Raw genomic sequence first — 25,966 nt, 5'->3', positions numbered from 1 at the left:
ATGTCGCACTAGTGAACGTGAGGTATCTAGCACTTTTACGAACCTCAAGAAGAGTAAAGCTCGCGATACTACAGATAACATATACAGTTAACATCGATACAGAAACAGATACAGATACAGATAACATCAATAAAGTGTGTTTTGAAAAACATACCTCCACATATTTTTAACATAGTTCTACAGAATGGGATACTTCTTAGAAAAAATAGAACGAGTTTTGTAACTGCACACTATAAAGGAGGCAACAGAAGTTATGAGTCAATTTATTGACCTATTTTGGCAATCCTGCTATTTTCAACGGTTTGGAAAAGATCATTTTTTCTCGCATGTAAAAATTTTTGCACATATAGCAGATTCCGCCTGGTGCTCAGTCCGGCTTCCGTAAAGGCAAATCAACGAAAACTGCTTTGCTCCCTCTAAAAGAACATGTTTCGAATAATTTCAGAGCAATCGTCTAACTTTGGCAGTTTTAAGAAATTTTCGCCAAGCGTCCGATTGTCTAAACGCTAAAATTTGCTACAAAAATATCACAGAATAGTGTTACAGAGATTTCAATAACACTATTGCAGTCTTACCTTATTGTTCTGAAAAAATCAGTTTGCATTTCTTCGCATTTGTCACGCGCGCGAGAAGGCACTCACGAGTCATCGAAAAAAAAAAGTTCGATTTCGCATTCAATGTAGCAGCACCCTTCTACTTTCCACTGCAGCGGTAAACCGTACGTGATTAAAATATAAAGAAAACATTAATTAAAGTCGTAACTTTGGTCGTTTTTTGTTCTAAATAATGCGCCACAAGGTAGCTTACTGGGTCCTCTGATTATTAGCTTTTACTTTAACGGCGATACTAATGTTGATATAGCTGTTGAATTTATCATTATACACTTATGACTCAACCCTACCTATTTCTGGACCAGATTCCCAGAAATTAATGGAACATGTAACAATCTATCTGTACGATTGGTCAATTCCTAGCTACCTAAAAATAAACCCAGCTATATCCTACAAATACTAAAGTGATGTTATTGCACACAAACAACAAAAACAAAACAAAGCATTGACTAGCAATGACACTTTAGGGTTTACTGGTAATCAACGGCAAGTTCTTCATCAACGAAATTGATCCGGCGCGTTAACTTTTATTCGCACTTTCCTTGGCATACGCTCGTTAAAAATATTTGTGAAAGATTGTTGGCTACCACATCCATTTTGTAATAATTTTTATATCTTCTTCCGTAGATAGCGAATCTGGACACTGATCATAATTTTTTTCTTTTAAATTACTTTAGCTCATTGTGTACGATGACTAGAAATACGAGTGTTATGAAATATTTTGAAGCCTATTATGAATATTTTTAAAACCTAAAATAGTTAGAACTTATTATTTATACAGTTTTGTCCTGCTTGATATTGTTTATAGCTCAAATACTGTCTTCAAATAGTTCCTTGCATCCGCTGCACCTTTCACACCGAGAGCCATTCCCGCCAATACCAGATATTAGGTAATACGCGGTGTGTTACAGGATTTTGCCATGATTATAATCTATAATCCTAACAACATAGTCTGCCCCGCATTTTAAATAAATATAAGCGTATAAATAGTTTCTTGCCGAAGGACCTTCGAATGCATTTCGTAAACATGTGGTGATGGAGCGTTTTGTTTTACTATAACTTTTAGTGTTAGTTTATCAGAGCTGAATTCCGCGAGAGATCGACACGGGGCCGAGGTTAGTATTTTTTATTTGATTGAGTATTTTATATTTTGCGCACATACCACCCAGAATGCCGAAAGTGAACCTCGTTTTTTTTTATTACTGCATAATTTAGGAGGAAAAAAATGTCGAACTTGCTTCGAACGGAGAGACCAATTCAGTTCCTTGTCATTCTCGAAAGTCAATGACGACATGAAAACACAAATACTAATGTAACAAAAACAATCTTTTTAAAATAAATTTACGCGTAATGAAGAGTGAAGCAGCATTGTTTGAAGCTTGCAGAATGAAGCAAACTTTTCCTGAAAAAAATTTTTGAACAAGTGACATCTTTTTATGTTGCTACATTTGAGATGGTTATTCGCCTAAGGTAAATCAGCCAGCGTTTCATAACTTGGTGGCCGAATACAACATATCGTTACAATATTACCTCTCAATACCATTGCAATATCTTAATAGTTATTTTATGAAAGGGCCTCAAACTTTGAACTTCGGTTACAGTTAAGCCTATGGAAAAAAAACTACCATTTCAAAAATCCTATCTATTTTTCTTACAATCTTACAAAAATACTCTCGCAGATTATAAAAAATACATATGAAAAAACATGTTTAATTTTTTCATTTGCAGCGAGAATAATACGGATACGAGTCCCCGTTTTTCAAGGATGCACTATTGTAATAAACACGTGACCAATCGGCCTAAAAAAAGAGACTTGAGCTTCTGGGTCGTTTGAACTTGACTACATTTACAGCTTTGGTAAACGGGAATGACCGTTGAAAACTCCCGTATTAAACACCTAAATTCGCCTCTTGAAGTGGAGGCTTGAATTCCCCAATTTATTGGCATGTTGGTTACTGATGTTACAGTAATCTGTGTTTAGGATCTGCTTCAGTACACTTAAATGACAATGCAAAAGGGGCAACTGAAGCATAACGAATACCTAAATTAAGTAACGCTGCGACCGTCACTTTAACCAGAAAACGGCTTATCATTTGCATTCACCGGTTGCCTGATCAACAAGTTAATGCGTGCCCCCTCTTGGAGGCAATGTTTGGTATCATAGGGGGGTTTCGGCTGTAGCAAACGGTTACACTCTGTGATTTTATTGACACATAGGTCTACTCATTATGCACTAAAACGGCCTGCGACGTGAACTCTCAACGTAAAATTCACATATAAGTAGCCAATTAGTTCGCAAAACAGGAGCACGCAACTCGTCAGTTGAACGTTAATGTCAAAGTAGGACTGCTACAATTCGAAATCAGCAACAATTTCACATTATGGACATTTTGCAAGAAGTTCATTAATCTGATGAAGTGAAGCAACTGCTATCTGATATTGAACACCCTAGTAGAACTCGCTGTTGGGCTAGGTGGTGCATGTCATGATTGAATATTCAACGTCCTTTTGCCTTGATATGTTTTACGAAGATGTGGTTTCCCTCAGATAAATATGTTTCATTTGATGGGTATGATTGTGTCTCCTTATTCCGTCCAGGAAAACAGGGTGGTGGTGTTTGCATGTAAATGTGGTCAGACATACCATATCAAATCATTTCAGAACTTTAAATAATAAACGAGTATTGTGGACGTGTATCAATATAGCTCCTAAACATTCCAACTTCCGTTATCTATAGGCTACCATCAGCTTCCCTGAAACATTTCCTGGTGTTTATTGAAAAATTGCTCGAAACATCTCTGGAGTTGAACTTAGGTACTGTTATGATGGGAGATTTTAACATTAGTGTAAGTGCACACAGCGCAACGTGTAAATCTTTCAGAGAGTTATTGGAAACATATAAGTGCTTGAATGTAATCAATGTACCAACACGAGTAACATCGACTTGAGACGCGACAATTCCCCTTTGTATAACCAGCTTTGATGGTATTGACGTCCAAGTGGGTGCTCTGACATGTGACTTAAGTGGCCATTTTCCCGTATACTGCATGCTTTTTACCCCGTCAACAAAATGCTAGGCCAAGAAAACATCTTTAAGTAAGAAAATACTCTCAACAAAACTTGGAAAAGTTTGTTGAATTGGTCTCTAGTTTAAATTGAAACACAGTGCTTGAAGCCGATGATGCTGACATCTCTTACAATTCATTTTCATCTTGCTTTATGTCAATATATCACCAATGCTTTCCACCCAGTCCTCAAATGAAATACAAAAGGGTTCGAAAATCTTGGGCTACAAAGGAACTGCATGAAAAAATCAAATTTCAAGACAGGCTATTTTAGACATTCTTAAAAAACATGAGATGAAAAAGAACTCTAGACTATAAAAAAATTCGGAATAAGTTGAATAAGGACATAACGAAGTATTATATGTATAGGTTTTTTAGTGCTTCCGATAACTTCAGAGTGATATGGGAAACGTTCAAGGAGATAATAATTCGAAGCCCAAGGTCCACTTCCAGAAACCAAATGCATCCGAGAGGGACATTGCAGATTTGTTTAATCAACACTTTCTTTCAGTGGCTGCCACTGCAAAAGATTTGTCTCGCTTGCCCTGTGAAAGCTATATTGCTAGAAACCCCTTGCCATCAATGTTCCTGTCACCAACAGACCATGATGAGGACAAAATAATATATAGTCCCTCAAAGACAACTGCACCTGCGGACCAGATGAAATCAAAACTTAACCGTTCAAAGCTGTGAGTTCTCAAATTTCAGTTCCACAGACACATATGTAGCACGATGATGTCGGCTCGTAAATTTCCAAGCAAGATAAAAGAAGCAAGAGTTACCACAATTCATAAAAGGTCAATTGACAGTTCAAACAATTAGAGACCCATCATTATAGTTTCTATATTCTTAAAAATAGCGCATCACATTATCGATAAAAGGATAACGGGGTTTTTAAACGCGCATAATCTAATCGCTAAGGAGCGATACGAATTACGTAAGAGCAAATCAGCGGAGACTGCCCTCCTGGGGATTTAAGAAGCGATCCTGGAGAATATAGAAAAAAATCTTCACACTAGGGGTCTCTTTAGACTTTAGAAAAGTCTCTGACTGTGTACAACACGAGCAACCATTTCAGAAACTACCCCTTTACAGCTTCCGTGGCGTGGTGCTGTCTATAATAAAAACAGTACACAATTATCAATAACTGTAGATCTGACGGCCACCCTATAATATATAGAGTACCTTGAACCGGTTTTGTTTTTATTTTATATAATTGACATTGTTAATACAGAAGGATACAAAAATATAGTAATATATGCAGATGGCACAAGTGTCTTTTTGTTTCTGGTATTAATTTTGATGACATTTTTTTACGCAGGCGAACACATGATTAGAAAAAACTCAACTTTTGTTTGGACGCTAACAAACTTCAACTTAATCTAGAAAAAACACAATTCGTCCTATTCAAAGCCAAGGCAACGGCATATCAACAAACCTCACCGCTGGTACTTCAGGGAACACTTCTACAACAGACATCAACCATGAGATTCTTAGGGGTAATATTTCACGAGAATCTCTCATTCACATCACATGTGGATTCACTATGGAGTAATGACTGTAAAGCAATCTGGTTAGTCAATAAGTTAAGGCGCTTTCTACCACCTGACGCGAAACGTCAGCTTTACTATGCACTCATACAGTCACGCCTCACATACTCCTCTCTGGTGCGGTCTACAACCACCGAGACGAAGTTACGTTCACTTTTACCGTTGCTAAAGCGGGCAATACGGGCCGTTGGAAATATCCCATATGCTTTGAGCATAACTCCATACTTCAGCTACTATAATATATTACCGATAAAGCACCTACTTAAAGTACGGTTGTCCATTAAGGCAATGCGCCAATGCACAAGCAATAAACTCTTTTTGAGGAAAAATATCGCATGAAACAAGCTCCTCATGAACTACGTAAAAGCAAAATTGTCGAATCCCGATCACGCAAAAAATACGGCTTACAAAAATTTACAACATCAATAGCAGACATTTTAAACGAATACCCAAGTATATTATACAACTGCAAAAAAGAATTTTCCAAAAGCAATTAAAAAACAAGTAAAAGAATTACTGTTTTCTGAGTTCTGAGATGTGGTGCTCAGTGATGGACTGAACTATTGCTATATTCTGTGCAATGTACATCAAAGAACAGATACTGCCACAATTGTACAACTGTCTTGTTGCTTTTTCTTTTACTGTTTGTTTTCACCTCAAAGCTACAAGAACAGATTTTCTCTTTTTGCTAAATTATTATAGTTTACCACACAAGTGCTATCGCGGTTATGTTAAATTGTGAATAACATCACGCACTGTCACAACTGCTGTCTGGGTGATGCAGCCTTGTCAGGCACCTTTCGGGCATTTTGCTGCGTCGCCTAAGACGATTGCAAATTGTCTTGAACAAATTCTCAATGTATTAATAAATTTTGAGGCCAATAATGTTAAAATTAAGCACGACAGAAGAAAGTTACGGTAGGTTAAACGTCTGAGCAAGGGAATCATTCAAAGCACTAGGCTATGAAAAGCTCGCAAGTCATAAGTTCAAAACTCCCCCTCGCCTTTTTTTCTTTTTTTTCTTTTTTATAGTTCTACAAAGACGTAGTTTGAAACAATTAAGAGAAAGCCAGATGACATACTAGTAATACGAAGTTGAGGACTGATAAGCAGTTATGTAGTATTCTACAGCGCTAAGAAAGTGCACGCGACGGAACTCCTGCTGCTAAGAGGTAGCGCATCAGTCTAGCAGGCAAGAGGTTCGTAATTCAATTGGTCGTGCCGAACAATTTTCGACCATATATTCATTAGAACGCAAGACCAGAGAACCCTTAAAAAGAAAAGGTCTGGGGTGCCACCTCACTGGTGACCACCTGCCGGCAATGCACTCGCTCACCACAGCAGGATTGACCACCCTGGTGCAGTACTACTTCCTATGAAATCACCGATTAACCCTCGGCTCTCCATTCCCAGCGGATGCGAATTAACTATCTATAAGGCGGCGGTCAGAAGTGCGATGCAGCGTAGAATGCTATAAATCTCTGGGTCAGGGCAGGCTAACACTGGAATCTGAACTTAGCTACGTATAACGCTAGAACGCTATCAAGTGAAGCTAGTCTACCTGTCCTGTTTGAGGAACCAGAAGGGGTAAAATGGGATGTATTAGGGCTTAGCGAAGTTAGAACACTTGAGGCGTATACAGAGCTGAAGAATGGACACGTCCTATGCTACCGCGCATTAGTTGACAAAAGAGATCTAGAGGTGGGGTTTCTTGTACAACAGAATATCACTGGCAACCGTAGAGGAATACTATAGCATCAGTGAGAGGGTGGCAAGTATCATGGTTAAGTTTAACAAAAGGTACAAAATGAAGGTTGTAAGGCCTACGCGCCTACATCGAGCCATGATAATCATTTGGTAGAACGCTTCTATGAAGGCGTAGAGTCGGGAATTAAAAAAAGTAAAGACACAGTAGACTATTCTGATCGGTGACTATAATACGACAGTATATGCAAGAAACAGCTCTGAGTATGGGGGAGAGGGGGGGGGGGAGTATGGCATTAGCTCCATATGCAAGAGGGGAGGAAGTTACAGGTTACGTTCACAGAACGAAATAATTTACAGACACTCGATACGAAGGTCTCGGGATCGAATCTGCCAAGGTGAATTGTTCGAGGTTCATGTACTTATACATTTAGGTGCAGGTTAAAGAACAACATAAGCTTTATTAAACTGTCAACGACACCAAGAAAATGAGTGGTAATTATAGAATCTCTCGTGGCACTCGCATGTGTGGAAAACGACATTTCAAGACACATTGATGTGCGTGTAGTATGTGCTATACTAGAAAATCTTTCAGAAGCTACGAAGTCGAATCCATGAGTGGCATTTCAGTGGGTTGCCGCTCACTGCGGAATCAAGGGAAATGAAATGGTAGATCAACTGGCGAAAACAGCCCATCATTCTACAAAAACGTGCCTCCTTTTTGTATCTCAATATGATGCAAATAGAATTCTAATAACAACAAAACGTGAATTAAGCTTGTCTACCTGGTTCACAGAGAAAACAATGGAATTGATCCTATGTGCTGCTGGTCCTAATCTTGAATGACAATTAAACCGTCATCTCCAAGGCATATAGACGCACTCATACATCGCTGAAGACTTGGAACTGATTACACAAAACACTTCCTACTTCGTATTCAGCGCGCAACATTATCAGCATGTTCATGCGGCCGCGACGTCGATAATGTTTGTCACCTCTTGCTCCACTATCCGAAACACGACACACACCGAAGGCAGCTCGAACAGGAACTCCATACGTTAGATCTCGAGCGGTCGTTTGCGTCAGATAAAATACTAGGCCCATGGGCAAATGGCAAAACAATGAAGGTGCCGCAACACTTCTTCGAAGAAACGAAGATTTGTGACCACTAGTGAGCAGACTATAGGTAAAAGTGAGCGTGGCGACTATTTGTCTGTTCTGCCCATAGGAGAACTTTTGCACGCACTTATGTAGAACTGTATACATGTATATATACTAATTTGTTTTTTGTTTCTATTTTTTATTTATAATAATCAAGTGGAAAGGGGTAGCCGTCCTGAAGTAACGGTGACAAAAACTCATTCGTTTATTTTCTATTTCAATAAAAAAGACACCAGAAGATCCAAATCTCGGCAGCCCTCCTCTAAAAAGTTCCTCATAATAACACCGTTCTCACGAGACGTAAAACCCCAACAATTATTGATGTGATCCCAATAATAATTTCGTTTCGCATAAACTTTGGTGGCAGTGTTGCCGGCAGCGTCAGTCGCAAAAAAAAAAATAAGTATTCTTGCCCAACCACCTAAGCTTGAGCGTACAAGAGCTCGCAGCTGTTGTTACTGGCTACCAAGTCAAGTCCGTTTTGCTAACGCTTGTACGCACCGACATAGTGAAGCTAGAAATAACACACGGGACGCACAGAAACGGCAGTATTAGCTTTCTCGACATTCGAATTATATTTAGTGACAAGTGAAGGTACTGGACCTATAAGCCTCGTGTCAACAAGTTATTGCTCTCTCATGACTCCACCCATTAAAAACCGGCCAAGAGGAACATTGTTATGTCTTTTTCTAATGCATTGCGTAAATCACGGCCAGAACTCATGAGTGTCCGTTTTGACGAGCGAACCCTCCAGCTACCCGATTTGTGTTATCCCTCTCAGTTACTGGGCACTGAAGGCACGCGACAGTAGACGTCGTCAAGTTTTCTGTCATGTCGTACGTTCATGACGTGTCATATCCTCTAAGAATGATAGTGCAAAAAGTGAACCCTTTCTGTTCCTTACAAATTTCAGAAACTGTGCAGAATGACAAACCTCTGCACCTCTTCAGTGGGCAAGCAGCATAAGGATAAGTAAAGTCAGTCGATTCACTCATGCACAGCTGACCTATTAACGCGATAGCATTAGAGAGCTCGTGCCGCAGAAATTCGGCCATCCGCGTCGGCACCGTTGGTTGTGAGCGAAAAATCGTCCCGTGGAGATAACGCTTGTTACAGAGATCGCCTTGGGAGGCAGCTACTGGTCCGTGCGTGCGGATTATAATTATTAAAGCAGCAGTTAAAATCTTCGTAGCACTTATTACATTGTACGGTTTTTCCGGGAGTCAGTCACCAGGTACTTACTAGATTGTTCGTGTGTGTGTGTTTGTTTCTTTGTGTTTTTTTTCTCTAACCACCACGTGGTGAAGTGCTCGTACACTGAACCCGCAAGTTTTTGTAGTAGAGCTTACACTTTCTCTTTTTCGTAGGGCAGAGACCGCATTTTGGAGCTATCGAGCGAGACAAGTCTTAAGGACAATCGGTGTCATAAAGACATGGTTAAAAAGCTGTAAAGTGTTCAGAATGCAGGGTGAATTTGAAAATGGACCCAAGTGCAGAAGCAAATAAAGAGGAGGCTGACGGAAAGTGTAGGCAATGTGAGGTCAAAGAGAAAACGGAGAAAATGATGGCTGCCCAGAGTGAACTGCTGTTGAGAATCACCGAGCTGGAAACTGCGTTGGCGGCAGAGCAAGAAAAAATGAGGGCAATGGCAGAAAGGCTGAAGTCCGCTGAGGAAGCACTTGCCAAGGTGAACAAAGGAGCGGCCAACGGAGAAAACAGTAGAGAACTGGCCACCAGAACGGCGGAGAAGAAAGAGCAAGCAAGCTTAGAAAAAACAGGTTCAGCCGGTTCAATTGTCGCAAGGCCCAGCTTCAGCAAAGTCGCGGTGGGGCTGAGTGGGGACAAAGCAGCCGGCGTCACCGGTGAAAGTAACCCCCAGGTGCAGGACACTCCAGCTGAAAAGTCACAGCATGTGATACTCGCCGGGTACTCGAATTCATATCGATGCGCAGAAGCGATCGAAGAGAGGGTAAGAGGCGACAAGAGGGTCGCAGTAGGGACGTTCGCAGGACGCAAGCTGGAAGCAGTCATGAGGCAAGCGAGCGCAAAACTCAAAACGACAGCTGATCGACGAAACCTCGTGATAATTTCAGGCGGTTTAAACGACGTCTTAAATGAAGATACAGCAGGACAAGCAACCACACTGGCAAAAGGCGTTGATGACATGCGCACCACTTCTCCTCAAGTACAGGTAGTGATATGCACGATACCGGAGGTACCGGTGCGTGATGTCAACCTGCAAAGAGCGGTTGTCAATGCAAACCGAGAGATATGGCGGATGAGTCGAAAGAAAGGCTTTGAGGTGGTGGAAATAAACAGAGAGGTGCATAGGTGGGGTGGTTTTCAACGAGACAGAATTCACTTCGATGGGTGGCTAGGTCATGAGGTTAGCTGAATTAACTCATGACACCCAATTAACTGAATTAACTCATGACATAGCCAACGCAATCAACGATAACGTCCAATTAGATGCTATATTTTTAGACTTTTCTAAGGCGTTCGACGTTGTCCCACATCTGGATTTAGTCAAAAAACTAACGGCTTTTGGTATTGATATCAAAATAATATCCTGGATCAATAACTTCTTAACTAAACGGAAACAAAACGTTAAAATTGACAATCAGCTATCAGAACCACTTGATGTTTATTCTGGTGTACCTCAGGGATCGGTTCTTGCACCTCTGCTATTTTTAATGTTTATTAACGACATCCACTTTTCCGTTGAGAACCCTATTCAGATGCGTCTGTTTGCCGACGACTGTGTCGTGTACACAGTCGTGCGCAATTCAGACGACCAAACTAAACTTAACAATTCACTTCAGGCAATTTATTCCTGGTGCAATACTTGGGGCATGAAATTAAACACATCAAAAACGCATTGCATTTCTTTTACAAATAAGAAATCCCCCCTTAACTATACATATAGGATTGGAAACTCAATTATCGAAAAATGCAATCAAGTAAAATACCTAGGCATTACACTCACGCCGAATCTTAACTGGGAACCACACATCTTGGCCATGTGTCAGAAAGCGGAAAAGAAATTATCTTTCTTAAGAAGAAAACTGCGCAATGCACCACCACATATTAAAATAAATGCCTACAAAACACTAATTAGACCATGTTTAGAGTACGCCGATCTCATCTGGAGTCCACATCAAAAGTACCTGATTAGTAAAATAGAACGAATACAAAAATTGGCAGTAAGGTTCGTATATTCAGAATTCGCGAGGCAGTCCAGTACCGCAGATTTACTCGCAAGGGCAAACTTAAAACAACTTTTTCAACGCAGAATAATGTCACGATTAAAATTCCTTTACCAATTATATCATGGTCATTTCCACATATCACGCTCTCATTATCTGCAAGATCCACTTAAACAATCATTCCGACTAAATCATTCTAAAACAATACGCCAACCTTTAAGTCGTGTAAACGCTCACAAACATTCACTTTTTCCGTCAGCTATCTCCCTCTGGAACAGACTACCCAACGACATTGTTTGTTGTAGTACGATTGACTCTTTCATCAACCGCATACAGTGTATTGAATTTGCACCATGATTTTTTTTTTCTTTTTTTGTTTGTTCATTTTTTTTCTTTTTTTCTTTTTTTTTTCTCTGGCAATGTATGTATTTCGATGTATCTGTGTACCCACTCCTGCTTGGGCCGTGAAGGGCCTGCAGTATATTCAAATAAAAAAAAAATGAGGTGGGTTTGGAACTTGCAGGACGCACAGTAGCTTTTTTTTTGGGGGGGGGGGGGAGGCAAGAGGGCCCTTCGAGGTGCAGGATAGCTAGTAACGAGGAAAACAACCAGAGAGACTCTTTGACAGGCGGCGTGGACAGATACGATCCAAAGTGGCACCAGTATCTAAGATAGGTAGAGTCCGGGGCAGAAATAGACGTAGCCACGAGCGCCGAGCCAATTCAGGCATAGGGTATATTAACATGCAGGGTGGTAGGAACAGGCTGAAGTGGGAAGAGATAGAAGAACAGCTAAGGGAGGAGAGGCCGATGGTATACGGTTTTGTAGAAACACATCTTAGGGACATGGAACAACCTCCTAACAACCCGGACTACACGTGGGTATATTGTAATAGAAGAGAAGGCAGCAGAGAGGGGGGTTGTATTGGGGCATTCATTCATAAAAGTACTGAGTGGCAAAGGTTCAAGCAGGAGTGCAAGGAAAATTTATGGCTAAAAGGGAAAGTGGCAGGGCAAAGGACACTTTTCGGTTTCTAGTACTTGTGGACGGGTGCAAAGGCCAGAGAGGAAAACCAGGCAATGGTGGAGTGATCAAAGTACATGAAGGAATTAGGAGGAGAGTGCGAGATAATTATATTAGGACATATGAATGCGCACATAGAATAAATATATGGATATACCGACCTGACAGGCAAAATGATCATGCAGTTCCACCCTGAAGATTTGCGAATATGTCTTCAGGAAGTGGCAAGGGATACTGATCGACCTTGATGGCTGGGTTTACTGTGACGCGATAGTCGCCACATAATCTCAGTTCTTGAGTGTTCTTTTTTGGAACAATCACAAGAGGCGTTGCCCATGGACTATGTCTGACCTTATATATGACTCCAGCTTTTTCTAGCTTGACCAATTCTTGTTCAACGCGCTCGCGCAAAGCGTATGGCACTGGTCGCGCTTTCATAAAGACAGGGCGCGCGTCATCCTTCAATTCAATGCTGCATTCGAATCCCTTAATTGTACCAATACCCGCGCCAAACACTTCGGGAAATTTCTCAGCAAGCAATGCCTCCTTAGCCACCACATTTACTGAAAATACTTCCTGCCAATTTATTTTGATTTTAGAAAGCCAATCTCGGCCAAACAACGTGGGCATTCTAGCACCCTGCGTTTCTTTCGCTATGACAAGTGGCAGTTCGAAACACTGGTCTTGGTATTGCACCTTTACATCCATAATACCAACAGTAGGGACCGTCGTGCCATTGTACGTGGCTAGTTTGACATTTGCTTGCCTGCAAGAGGCGTTTGGGAAGTGTTTAGCACACTCTGTTTCTGACATTATTGACACCGCTGCGCCCGTGTCAAGTTCCATGGGTATCACTTTATCATTTATGCAAACCTTGATTACAATGGCGGGCATACCTTCTTTGTGGTTCGTATTATACAGAGATAGCAGTTCGTTAGTATTTTCTTTCTCGCATTCTTCGCTCTCTACTCTATTTACAAGCGTAGATTTGCACATTTTAGCAACATGACCCCTTTTTGTACACCTATAACAGGTACTGTTCAGAAATCGGCAACTCACGGGTGAATGCTGTCCTCCGCAACGATGACACATTCTTTTCGTTTGTTCTTTTGCTGCCCCATTTTCGTTGTCCCAGCTGGACTGCGTCGGCGCTTCCCTCGAAGGTGCTTTACTCGGTTGTGAGATTTTCCGTTGCCAGTAGATGTCCTCCGTTTCTACAGCTGCTCCTTTAGAAATGGTTTGCAGCATTTCTTTCGTGTCTTGTGTTGCCGCTTCCATGGCCATGGCTACGCTGCATGCGCGTTCCCACGTTACTTCCTCGTCTGGCATTGCCAATAGCCTGCACCGTACTCCCTCGGTACGTATTCCAGCGACGAGCTGGTCACGCAATGCTTCGGTCAAAAAGGCACCGAATTCGCATGTTGCCGCGAGTTTCTTCAATTCGACTATAAAGTCTGCGACAGTCTCATGCGGCTCTTGCTTTCGCTGGGGAAAACGATACCTTTCGGTGACCACGGAGCGCTTGGGAGCGTAATGCTTCTTCAGAACGTCAACAACTTCCGTGAATGACGTGTCAGCTGGTGTTTTAGGCAGCAGGAAGCTCCGAAGCGTGACGTAGGCCTTCTCACCTATAGCCGTGAGAAAGATTGGAAGCTTCTTGTCTTCCGCGATGTCATTGGCCGCGGCAAATACTTCGAACCGCTCCAAGTATACCTCGAAGTTACCGTCCTCTTGTTGGAACTCTGGTAACTTACCGACAGTGGTCGCCATACTCAGTTCAAGCTGGTTAGAGTGGGATTCCTAGAAGCCTGCGGCGTATCCCATCCTCGTCGCCAGTTGTTATATCCCGACACCGGGCACATGGTATCACATCTTTATTACTGAGGCGCACACTGCCAGCCTCAACACAAGCAGTACAAAACAGAATAACCCCTCCAGATACTGTGGACAGTATATGTACACACGCTATCTCTCGGCGCATGCGCAACTGGCAGTAGCTTGAGAGCATGCATACAAACCCCGCGACTGACGTCACAACACTTATGTGTGAAAGGCTTGATTTGAACATTTGCAACAGTAACGAGAAGTGTGAAGGGCAAATAACATGGGAGGTAGGAAGGCTGCAATCGACAATAGATTATGCACTGATGTCGCATAGGATGTATGATAAGCTCAGGGGAATGAATGCACGTAGGTTAAAGTGGCTCCAGAAGTCTCGGTAGTGATCACAAACGTATCAAGCTAAGTTTTGGAAGAGCAGTGAAAGTGGGAAGGAGACAAGATGAGCAACTAAAAGAAAATTTTTATTCAGAAAGGCAAATCGAAATAGCTTAAAACTAATTGAAAAAGTAATCTTTGAGGATAATAAACCAGTGTGGACATACACAAGTTTAATTAGACTGAGCTAGAGCTTGCTAAGGCACGTGAAACGTCACTCCGGGAAAGGAGACGCAAACCCATGATTTGGTGGGATGAGAAAGTTAAGAGAGCATAGCGAAACATCAAGAAGCCTCTAGAGAACACAGACGTGCTAAGCAGCGGGGTGAACCGACAGATGATGTTGAAAGAAAATCGGACATTTTTCTAAGCTGTAGAAGGAATTCATCCCTTCTGATCAATGAAAAGATTAGAAGAGAGCTCAGTGGCTGGCAGAAGTACATAAAAAAGATAGAAAGGCAGCTGCGAAATTTTGAAACCATCTAAACTCCCTAGAAATGAGACGAGCCTAGAGCAGAGGTCTATTACTACAGATCAAGGTGCTAGGCTAGAAGAGGACGAATCTGTTGAATATACAAGAACAAGGGTGAAAGAAAAATTTCAACAAAAAAGTTCTTTATGCACCACGATATACAAGGATGAATCAAGTGGCACAATGGCTCCATTTTCACAACGAGAGTGGGAAAGGGCTGAGAAGAGGGTTCCTAGTAGTACATCAACAGGCCCAGATGGCATTCCTATTATGCTGATGAAGACAGTAGGTCCAAAGTGTAAGCAAGCTTTGAGGGAGGAAGTGAGTAAAATAATAATCGATGGTGAAGTCCCCGATGGATGTAAACTTAGCAGGATGAGCATGATCTATAAAGGAAATGGGGACAAAGCTGACATAAACGACTACCGTCCTATAACAGCGACATCCGTGGTCTACAGGCTGGCGATGGAGATTATAAAGGAAAGACTGCAGCCATGGATAGAGGATGAGGGGGTGCTGTGAGAACTGCAGAAGGAGTTTTGGAAACACAGGAGGTTGGGGAGAATCTGTTCACTTTCGCAGTGCATCGAAATAGCACAAAAGGAACAGAGGCCCCTGTGGCTAGCATTTTTGCATATCAAAACAGCGTACGATAGCGTGGTTCAAGAGGACTTGTGGGAAATACGGGACACACTAGGTGTAGAAGAGGGAGTCACTAATCTTTCAAAGGATATCTATAAAAGTAACAACTTAAGGTAATCATAAAGTGGGAAAAACAGGTATCCAAGCCTGCAGAGGTAAAATGGGGGCTTAGACAGGGGTGTCCCCTGTCACCTACAAGGATTAGAGGCCAAATTAGAGGGAAGTGCACAGGGCTTCAACCTCTCTTTAGTCAAACAAGGAAAACTCATTGAACAGGCACTACCAGCACTAATGTATGCAGATGATATAGTGCTAATGGCCGACAACAAGGAATATTTGCAGAGATTGGTGGACATCTGCGGTAATGAGGGAGATAGGTTAGACTTCAGATTCAGTAAGAAAAAATCAGCAGTCATGATTTTTAATGACAATGAAGGTAGTGGGCTTAGAATACAGGAGGTCACGCTATAAGCGGGTAGAATTTACTAGATGGAGGTTATCTGATTGGTGGCTAAAGTCAAGGCACGACTGAAAATTGAACCCTTCACTGCAAAGTACGAGTCCTCAACCTCTCTATTGAAAGGAAGAAAAAACCAAATCTAGTTTTTGGTTCACTAAGTATTACGGCTTGGTGGCGTTAGCCACCGTCCGATCTATAAGGTACAGCCAAATCACGCCACCCATCTGTCTATGCACGCGCAATCACACTGAAAAATCAGCGCATTCAAAAAAAAAAAGTGCTCAAGGTCACAAAGCGTGGGTTACGTAGTTTTTTTTTGGCCCCGCCACCCCTCCCTGCTTAGCTTCCAGCACTTTAGTCGGGACGAGAGAAAAGAGAATGCAATTGCAGCATGCGGCAAACCTTTGTCTCTGCACTCGCACTGGACGAATTCTTAAAAAATTTGCGGCGTTGAATTCGTGAGGCAATAAGCTCTACTAGTGAATTCATTCCGTGGTTACTTGAAGACGTGTTTCAAGGCCCCTTTGACGCATTTTGTTCGACAGGTGTCGCGACGAAAACGAGCCCTTCGGCGATTTCTAGACGCATTTGGGAGGACTCCAACTACGGCGAAAAAGGCCGAGATAGTGCAGCCATCACCGCTAACAACACACAGGAACTTTCAAATAGCTCTGAAATCGACAATTAAGTCCATCTATTGGAAAACATATATCATGCTTTTTCAGAGGCGTTGATCAAGCAAACAGCAAACGCTAGACAATGTTAGATAATGCTAGATAATTTATGCGGCACTGTGAGACTTCTTATGGCCTCCGAGATGGCAAGCGCGTGGCGTTGATCTTGGAGGCTATGCGATCTTGCCTTAGATCAAAAACCTGTATGTACATCTGCTCGCGCGCGCTGGTACACGCACGCTCACACACGCACACAGTGGATTCACTGTGTGCGTGTGTGCGCGTGCGTGTCTATGTATGCAACAAAACTTATTAATAAACATGGCCTTAGCGGTTGAAGAGCACACTAGGGTCCAGATTTCGCTATCGCGTTCTACTCTTAAAGGCAAAGTTGATGGGTCCCCCAAAGTTTTCACGTGTAGGACGAGGTTGGAGGAGAAACAACTGCGAAGGACTCTTCGCATTGGGAAAAGTGTGACGGCATCCTGGTGTTTAAAAGATAAGGCTGTGTCAGGAATATCGATGCGTACTGAAGAAGCCGATACCTAACACTTTGAAATAACTATTCCCTCTGCCTTGTCATTGATTGTCTTAGTTTGCCTTCTGCGCATGCGTCATGCACGATCGCAGATGTGTCCTATTATATTACGCTGTAAGGGTCTCAAAAAGTGTTGAATGTTAGCTAACGTGTGTCTTAATTGTTATTTTTTGTATCCTCGTCTGGCTGCGCTTCTATAAATCTTTTGGATTTCCTTCACGAACAACACCGATGTTTTGCTGTTTCGCTCACACCCAACGACGCGGATGCCGGCACCAAAATTTCTGTGAAAGGAGCTCATTTAACGCTATAAATTTACACACGATTAGCCCAGCTGCCTACGCTTCGAGCGTTACTTTACCTTCAGTAAACTCGGAGATTATTCACCTGGTCCCACATTTCATATACTCAAATCAAAATTTCCCCGAGGAAAAAAAACATCAACTGATTAACAGTGGTTATAAAAAGATTAGCAGTCGAACATGGAACCATGAAGTAATTCTGAAAATACGTTGCGAATGGTGTATTTTAATCAGCCATGACACATCAGTGGCTACAATGCTCGGCTGCTCGGCCACAGTGGGTGCACTTCGGTAGAGGCGAAATGGTAGAGACCCGTGTGCTGTGAAATGTCAGCGTTGGCTAAAGTACCCTATTAGGTCAATATTTTATTGCGATCGAATTATATGGACAATCTCGGCTGCTTTCTGCCGTAGGTGTCGCGGTCATGCCAAGTGTATATATATATATATATATATATATATATATATATATATATATATATATATATATATATATATATATATATATATATATATATATATATATATATATATATATCATCAGCCTGACTACGTCCACTGCAAGACAAAGGCCTCTCCCATGTTCCGCCAGTTAACCCGGTCCTGTGCTCGCTGCTGCCAATTTATACCCGCAAACTTCTTAATCTCATCTGCCCACCTAACCTTCTGTCTCCCCCTAACCCGCTTCCCTTCTCTGGGAATCCAGCTAGTTACCCTTATTCACCAGCGGTTATCCTATCTACGCGCTACATGCTCGGCCCACGTCCATTTCCTCTTCTTTATTTCAACTATGATATCCTTAATCCCCGTTTGTCCCCTAATCCACTCTGCTCTCTTCTTGTCTCTTAAGGTTACACCTACCATTTTTCTTTCCATTGCTCGCTGCGTCGTCTTCAATTTAAGCTGAACCCTCTTAGTAAGTCTCCAGGTTTCTGCTCCGTAGCTAAGTACCGGCAAGATACAGCTGTTATATACCTTCCTCTTGAGGGATAGTGGCAGTCTACCTGTCATAATTTGAGAGTGCTTGCCGAATGTGCTCCACCCCATTCTTATTCTTCTAGTTCCTTCAATCTCGTGGTTCGGATCTGCGGTTATTACCTGCCCTAAGTAGACATAGTCTTTTACAACTTGAAGTGCACTATTACCTATATCGAAGCGCTTCTCTTTTCCGAGGTTGTTGTACATTGCTTTCGTTTTCTGCAGATTAATTTTAAGACCCACCTTTCTGCTCTCCTTGTCTAACTCCGTAATCATGAGTTGCAATTCGTCCCCTGAGTTACTCAGCAATGCAATGTCATCGGCGAAGCACAGGTTACTAAGGTACTCTCCATTAACTCTTATCCCTAACTGTTCCCATTCTAGGCTTCTGAAAACCTCCTGTAAGCACGCGGTAAATAGCATTGGGGAGATTGTGTCCCCCTGCCTTACACCCTTCTTGATTGGTATTCTGTTGCTTTCTTTATGAAGCACTATGGTAGCAGTTGATCCCCTGTAGATTTCTTCCAGAATGTTTACATATACTTCATCTACGCCCTGATTCCGCAGTGTCTGCATGACGGCTGATATTTCTACTGAATCAAACGCCTTCTCGTAATCTATGAATGCTATGTATAGTGGTTGGTTATATTCTGAGCATTTCTCTATTACCTGATTGATAGTATGATTGTGGTCAATTGTTGAGTAGCCTGTTCGAAATCCAGCTTGTTCCTTTGGCTGATTGAATTCTAATCTTTTCTTCACTCTGTTAGCAATTACCTTTGTAAATAGCTTGTGTACTACAGAGAGCAAGCTGATACGCCGGTAATTCCTCAAGTCCTTGTCATCTCCTTTCTTATGTATTAAGATGATGTTAGCGTTCTTCCAAGACTCTGGTACTCTACCCGTCAGGAGACACCTCGTAAAGAGGGTGGCTAGTTTTCTTAACACAATCTGTCCTCCATCTTTCAGCAGATCTGATGTTACCTGATCCTCACCAGCAGCTTTGCCTCTTTGCATGCTCTCCAAAGCTTTTCTGACTTCTTCTATCATTACTGGTGGGGTGTCATCTGGGTTACTGCTAGTTCTTATAGTATTAACTTCGTGGTTGTCTCGGCTACTGTACAGATCTTTGTAAAACTCCTCCGCTATTTTAAATATCCTATCCATATTGGTAGTTATTTTGCCTACTTTGTCCCTTAGTGCATACATCCGACGTTTGCCTATCCCAAGTTTCCTCTTCACTGCTTTGACGCTTCCTCCGTTTTTCAGAGCGTGTTCAATTCTCTCCATGTTATACCTTCTTACATCGCATACTTTACGCCTAATAATCAACTTCGAAAGCTCTGCCAGTTCTATTTTGTCTGTTGTACTTGACACTTTCATGCTTTGGCGCTTCTTAATTAGGTTCTTCGTTTCCTGGGAAAGCTTGCCAGTGTCCTGTATAACTACCCTGCCTCCAACTTCCACTGCACACTCCGTAACGATACTCGTTAGATTATCATTCATTGTATCTACGCTAAGGTTGGTTTCCTCACTAAGAGCCGAGTACCTGTTCTGCTGCGACACTCTGAATTCCTGTACTTTCCCTCTCAGTGATAGCTCATTGATTGCCTTCTTGCGTATCAGTTTCTGTCATTCCTTCTTCAAGTCTATGCGAATTTGAGACCACACCATTCTATGGTTTCTGCATCGTACTTTGCCAACCACTTCCACATCCTGCACGATTCCTGGGTGTGCACTCATTATAAAGACTATTTCGTTCTTATTTTCGCCATTAGGGCTCCTCCATATTCTCTTGCGGTTTTCGCGTTTTTGGTAGAAAAACACTTGACATCTTTTTATGACGCGTGCTTCCCTCTTAAGCCCTGCAAAAAACACAGAAAATGCAGAAAACCATGGGTGACAGTGGAACTATACAATAGAATTAAAGTAAGAAAACAACCTTTCCTCAAGTTTTCCTATCTTCCAGAGACGAAAACGAATGACTTAATTTCAAAAAATTTCGTAATACACTGAACAAAGATTTGAAGATAGCCAAGACGGAATACTACATTAGTAAATTCACCACTCATTCAGGAGACGCGCGCCTGCTGTGGGACACAATAAATCAGCTCAAGAGCAAAAAGGAGATATCCAGAGGAATAAAATTTGAAAAACTGGGCATGAGTAAATTAGAAATCGCTGACACTTTTAACAAATACTTTTTAACAGTTGGTGAGTTTATAATAGACAGCACGGAAACGTGTTGCGAGAAGTATATAGCGTCAAATTACCCGTCTAGTGCATTCCTGTTTCCTACCGATCAACAAGAAGTGGTAAAGCTAATCACGTCATTAAAGAATAACTGTGCTTGCGGCCCAGATGACATTAGGCCAAAGCCTTTAAAGGCCTATAAGTCACATTATCGCTACACCACTAACGCACATTTATAACTTGATGCTATTTTCAGGTGTTTTTCCCTAACAAATGAAACTTGCGAAATTAGCTGCCATCCATAAAGGTGAGTCATTTGATGAGCTTAACAATTACAGACCTATATCTCTACTCTCTGTGTTTTCGAAAATGGCTGAACGAGTTATATATAAAAGGATTACGGGCTTTCTAAACGTAAACAATATAATAGCAAAAGACCAGTATGGATTTTGCAAAAACAAGTCTGCTGAGTCGGCTCTACTCAGCATCAAAGAATACATTCTAGACAACATTGAAAACAAAATCTTTACACTAGGAATGTTTCTGGATTTTAGAAAGGCATTCGACAGTATACAATACGATCTACTTTTACGAAAACTACCGTATTATGGCATTCGGGGTACCACAGCTCAATTAATACAAAGTTATCTCTCGTCTAGAAAGCAATGTACTGTTGTAAATAATACACACTCTCAAGTTGAACACATTAAGTATGATGCCCCCCAGGTATCGATTCTTGGACCTATCCTATTCCTGCTGTTCATTAATGATATCGTAAATATAGAGGGACACAAGAAAATAATATTGTACGCTGATGACACAAATGTATTTTTCGCAGGTTCAAACGTATGTGAACTATATAAAGAAGCTAACGTTTGGATGGAAAAACTAAATATATGGTTAAACGCAAATAAACTTCAATTGAATATCGCTAAAACAAAGTATATGTTTTTCAAGCCTAAAGGAGTAGCTCATATACCATGCACTCCAACTTACTTCCAGAGCCCCGAGATTCAGCGCACAACAATAATAAAATTTCTAGGAATTCTATTCCAAAAACAACTTTCTTGGTCTCCTCACATTGACGCGATAAAAAAGATCTTTCCAGGAGAATCAGCATTTTATATAGACTGAGATACTACGTGCCAACAAATGTCAAGCTGCAAATTTACTACGCACTAGTACATTCACAACTAACATACTGCTCCTTGGTATGGCTAACAACGACCACCACAAACCTTAATTCTCTGTTGATATTACAAAAGCGTGCTATACGTGCTATATCTAACACTCCCCTTTACGAAAGTGCTCGACCATATTTTAAAATGTACAAAGTATTGCCTACAAAACTGTTATAGAGACATTAGCTATGTCTAGAGAAATAAAGCAAACCAAACCAAACCAAACCAAGATATTCAAAATCCGTAAATTATTGCGTTCTGCGAATTCTACTAGTAGCTCTCCTCTGGCGTTTCTACTACCGATGCCATAATCTCTATACTGCCTGGTCTCCAGCCTGCTTCTTCTCTACCTTGGCATTAATATCGCCCATCACTATAGTATACTGTGTTATAGTATACTGTGGCTGGGTGTAGGCACGTAAGCCTGTACCACCTTCATCTTGTATCGTTCATTCAGTTTAATTACGATACCTACCACCTTTGCGTTAATGCTATAGTATTCCTCTATGTTGCCAGCTATGTTTCTGTGAATTAGGAGCCCCACTCCCAGTTCTCTTGTGTCTGTCAAGCCCCGATAGCAAAGGACGTGCCCATTCTGCAGCACCGTATAGGCCTCATCTGTCCTCCTAACCTCACTAAGCCCTATTATATCCTATTTAACACCCCCTAGCTCCTCGAATAGTACAGCTAGACTTCCCTCACTAGATAATGTTCTAGCGTTAAACGTTGCCAAGTTCAGGTTCCAATGGCGACCTGTCCGGATCCAGAGATTCTTAGCACCCTCTGCTGCGTTGCAGATCTGACCACCACCATGGTCAGTTGCTTCGCAGCTGCTGGGGACTGAGGGCCGTGAGTTATTTGACGTATGCATGTGGGAGGTAGTGGCCAGATACTGCACCAGGGTGGCCAATCCTTCTCTGGTGAGGGAGTGCGTTCCCGGTGGTGGTTACCGGTCAGGCCGCACCCCAGGCCTCTTACTGCAGTTCTATCACCACGCGGATTTTTTTTATCTGGTTGGGAACTGCGCGGCACCGGGATTTGAACCACGGACCTTTTGCATGCGAGGCGGATGCTCTAATCACTACGCCATCGCCGCAATATAGGCCCTATATTGTTCTAATCATGTCCCGCAATCCCTACAGAGGTCAAAGGCATTAAAGTATGTGAACGACACTGGACATTCCTTAGGAGCTCTGCATGATGTGAAGAGCAATTTGTCAAACATTTTGGTTTGCCAGGAATCATCTCACTGTTAGCTCAATTAAAACAAAATACATAGTGTCTTCCCAGAAACACACTGACACTAAATCTTTTTACCTAACAATGAACAATGTTGATATTCAACAAGTAAAGGCTTTCTCTTAAATATCTAGGTGTCATTTCTGCTAAAATAATTTCTACCTGCCAGTAGCATACTGCAGCCACATGCTAGCTTAGTACAAACAGAGTTACTTTGTTTTTTCTAGTGTAATTGGCTGTCGAACACTACACCGAGATATTTAAATTCTTTTACATGCTCAAGTTGGCAGTTGTTCATTGTAGGTTGAAATGACTCACAGTTTACATTTCGGTAACGGGAGTGAAAAATGGTGTATTTGGTTTTCTTTGCATTGAGTGTTAATTTGTTCACAGTAAACCACTTAAAAATATTTTCTAGTTTATCATTAGCTCTACATTCAAGGTGCAGTATGCTACTGGCTGCTAGAAATTATGTTAACAGAAATATTCTCAGAGCCCTTTATTTTCGTTTGTTCATAGTCATCTGTCATACTGCTTAGACTCATGGGGATGGGCCTTTAAAACTTACCTTGATCCTATCCGAATATTACAAAAGCGTGCACTTAGAATTATAGATTATGCGGCATATAATGAATCCAGTGCGTCTTTGTTTCACAAGTTGGATATTCTACCTTTTGATTACTTATGGCATAAAACCGCAGTCACCATCAATAATGTTATTGCACACAGTGTACCATTCGAAGTATCTATCTTTTCTTCCTCGTCCCGCGTCACTAGATGCATGACATTGCGGAATTTTAATCTTCCACCTACTAAAAACGTGTATGGTGAACGCTTACTACAGTTCGTAGGAGCTAAAGTGTGAAATAACATACCAATTCAGATGAAAGATTCTAGGGCTTTCTCGAGCACACTAAAAAATATTTGCTACATGTAGATCAATAGTAATGACCATGTACTATAAGCCTTACACATAGCTTGATGTTTTATCTGTACTTGATTCTTTCATTATTTATGAACAAAGTGCAACAATGTGTTCTATATTAAGTTCTGAGCATTTACATCCCCTTAAATTCCAATGATATCTTCTTGTATTTTCGTTCGTTTTTTGAAAAATCAACGTTTTTTGATGTTCTGATTTTTTTATATGCAAATTGTATTCTGCTTGTATACTTTCTCCCGTTATACCCCCTACTAGCCTATGGCTATTGGTCTAATCAGTGTTGTGCATTTCTTGAAATGTAGTCATGACGACCTCAATAAAATGAAATGAAATGAAATGAAATTTCTGATGAGAACTTACACTGGCATGACCAAGTACAGAGTATACAAAAAGGTAGCCTGCGGCTGCTATGTGCTAATAATACAAGCTCGCCAATATTTTCCACAAGCTATACTTTGCATTCCTGCCAACCTAGCAGTATGAAAATTCGGGAGCAGACCGCCGCCGGAAAAGGGCGGCGGGGAAGCGAGGGGGTCAATTTTATTTTGCATATCAGAAATTACTGAGACATTTTCGACGCGCTGTCATTGCTTTTATAGACTGCGAGTGCGACAGCATGGCGTTTAAGAGCCTACACGATTGTGTTTTCGGCATCTGCAGTCATTTTCCCGAAGATGGCAGTTGTTCTACTATTACACCCTACTATTCTACTATTACAGTTATTGTTTGTTCTTCATGAATGTATACTACCTGCAATGTGCCCTCTGTAATGACTCCAACATTGGAGTCGACAGTATTGCAAATAAATAAATAAATAACACCCGCACCTGTTACGCACTTCGTGAACATTTTCGGAAACACCGATCATACATGATCACTTCAGAAGGCTGCGTTCCACAAGACATCCCTTGAATCTGCCACTCTTTTGAAAGCAGGGTGTCGACCAAGTCAGCATTTCATAATTCCTTGAGATTTCCTGGTTTTCCCTGCGAGTATACTTGCGAAATACTCTGAATGGTACGTAACTTTCTGACACGTCGATACAAGATGGCACCGTGCCACTCGATGTTGTCACTGTCTAGTAAGCACTTGTAATGCTTTGTGCGTCAATTTTTCTAAACTTTCCAATAGGTCAAATTACTGCGGATTTTGAATGTACGAAATGTGTAAAGTCGAGAAAAATCTATATAGAAAAATCAGAAATGGTATTTTGTCATCATTATCATATATAACTGCAAACTGTACTATAAGCGGTGCTCAAGGAGTTCAGCCTGGCAGCACCAGCGAAAGTTTACATCTTTACCTATCTCCGGCCAACATTGCTGTGGTCGTTCAGCAATCCATCGTAAATTGTTCTGATTTCATACGAAGAGATGAGAAAAGGTATCAGAACAACTAGCGCCAGGGCCGCCGCCGCGCAGCCAAGCCCCTCGGTTGTCATACCATGACCACCGTGCGGGGCCACACTACGGCGGCTGCCGCGCCAGCGCCCCTTGCGGATGACTTGAAGTGAATACTTTCTATAGTATTTCATAATGTGGAATTCCTTGAAACACGGGTCAATGCAAAGTGCCTTATCACAGTCTGCACAAATAAAATATGTCTTGGGGATATGAGTTGCGTTGGCACACGGGGCACATTTGCGTGCGGCTGCCTTGGGCAGAGTAACCTCGATAATCAAGAAGAGGGAGAATACCTCATGAGCACCGATAATAAACGAGCTAAAAGCTGCCCCAATAAAGATGAAAATCGACTTCCGCTGCCTCTGTAGAAGAGTGCCCAAAGAAACAAAAACCAAGTGTCGCGT

At 41.6% G+C, this 25,966-nt stretch overlaps 3 protein-coding genes across 10 annotated transcripts in view; 1 reads left to right on the top strand and 2 right to left on the bottom strand.

The window, feature by feature from the left end:
* Window positions 1-25,966, top strand: part of LOC119169183 (pseudouridine-5'-phosphate glycosidase) — a 2,087,124-nt gene that overhangs the window by 888,052 nt on the left and 1,173,106 nt on the right. The gene's annotated exons all lie outside the window — the stretch shown is intronic.
* LOC119169934 (CD151 antigen) overlaps window positions 1-25,966 on the bottom strand; it is a 316,886-nt gene that overhangs the window by 285,410 nt on the left and 5,510 nt on the right. The gene's annotated exons all lie outside the window — the stretch shown is intronic.
* On the bottom strand, window positions 12,498-14,090 carry LOC119169935 (uncharacterized). The gene is made up of 2 exons (XM_075882582.1): window positions 13,299-14,090; window positions 12,498-12,623 (listed from the first exon to the last, which is right to left on the bottom strand). The coding sequence occupies exons 1-2, from the start codon at window positions 14,088-14,090 to the stop codon at window positions 12,498-12,500; spliced, it is 918 nt and encodes a 305-aa protein (XP_075738697.1).

This window comes from Rhipicephalus microplus, chromosome 2, assembly GCF_043290135.1.
Source record: "Rhipicephalus microplus isolate Deutch F79 chromosome 2, USDA_Rmic, whole genome shotgun sequence".
Lineage (NCBI taxonomy): Eukaryota > Metazoa > Arthropoda > Arachnida > Ixodida > Ixodidae > Rhipicephalus > Rhipicephalus microplus.
This window is presented reverse-complemented; position numbering and strand designations above follow the sequence as displayed.

Bases quoted from the DNA above. Each gene is read 5' to 3' on its own strand.
- LOC119169935 (XM_075882582.1), bottom strand. From the start codon at position 14,090: ATGGCGACCACTGTCGGTAAGTTACCAGAGTTCCAACAAGAGGACGGT. The intron at 12,624-13,298 runs GTAAATAGAGTA...GTTCCAAAAAAG, and splicing joins AAATGTGCAAATCTACGCTT to AACACTCAAGAACTGAGATT.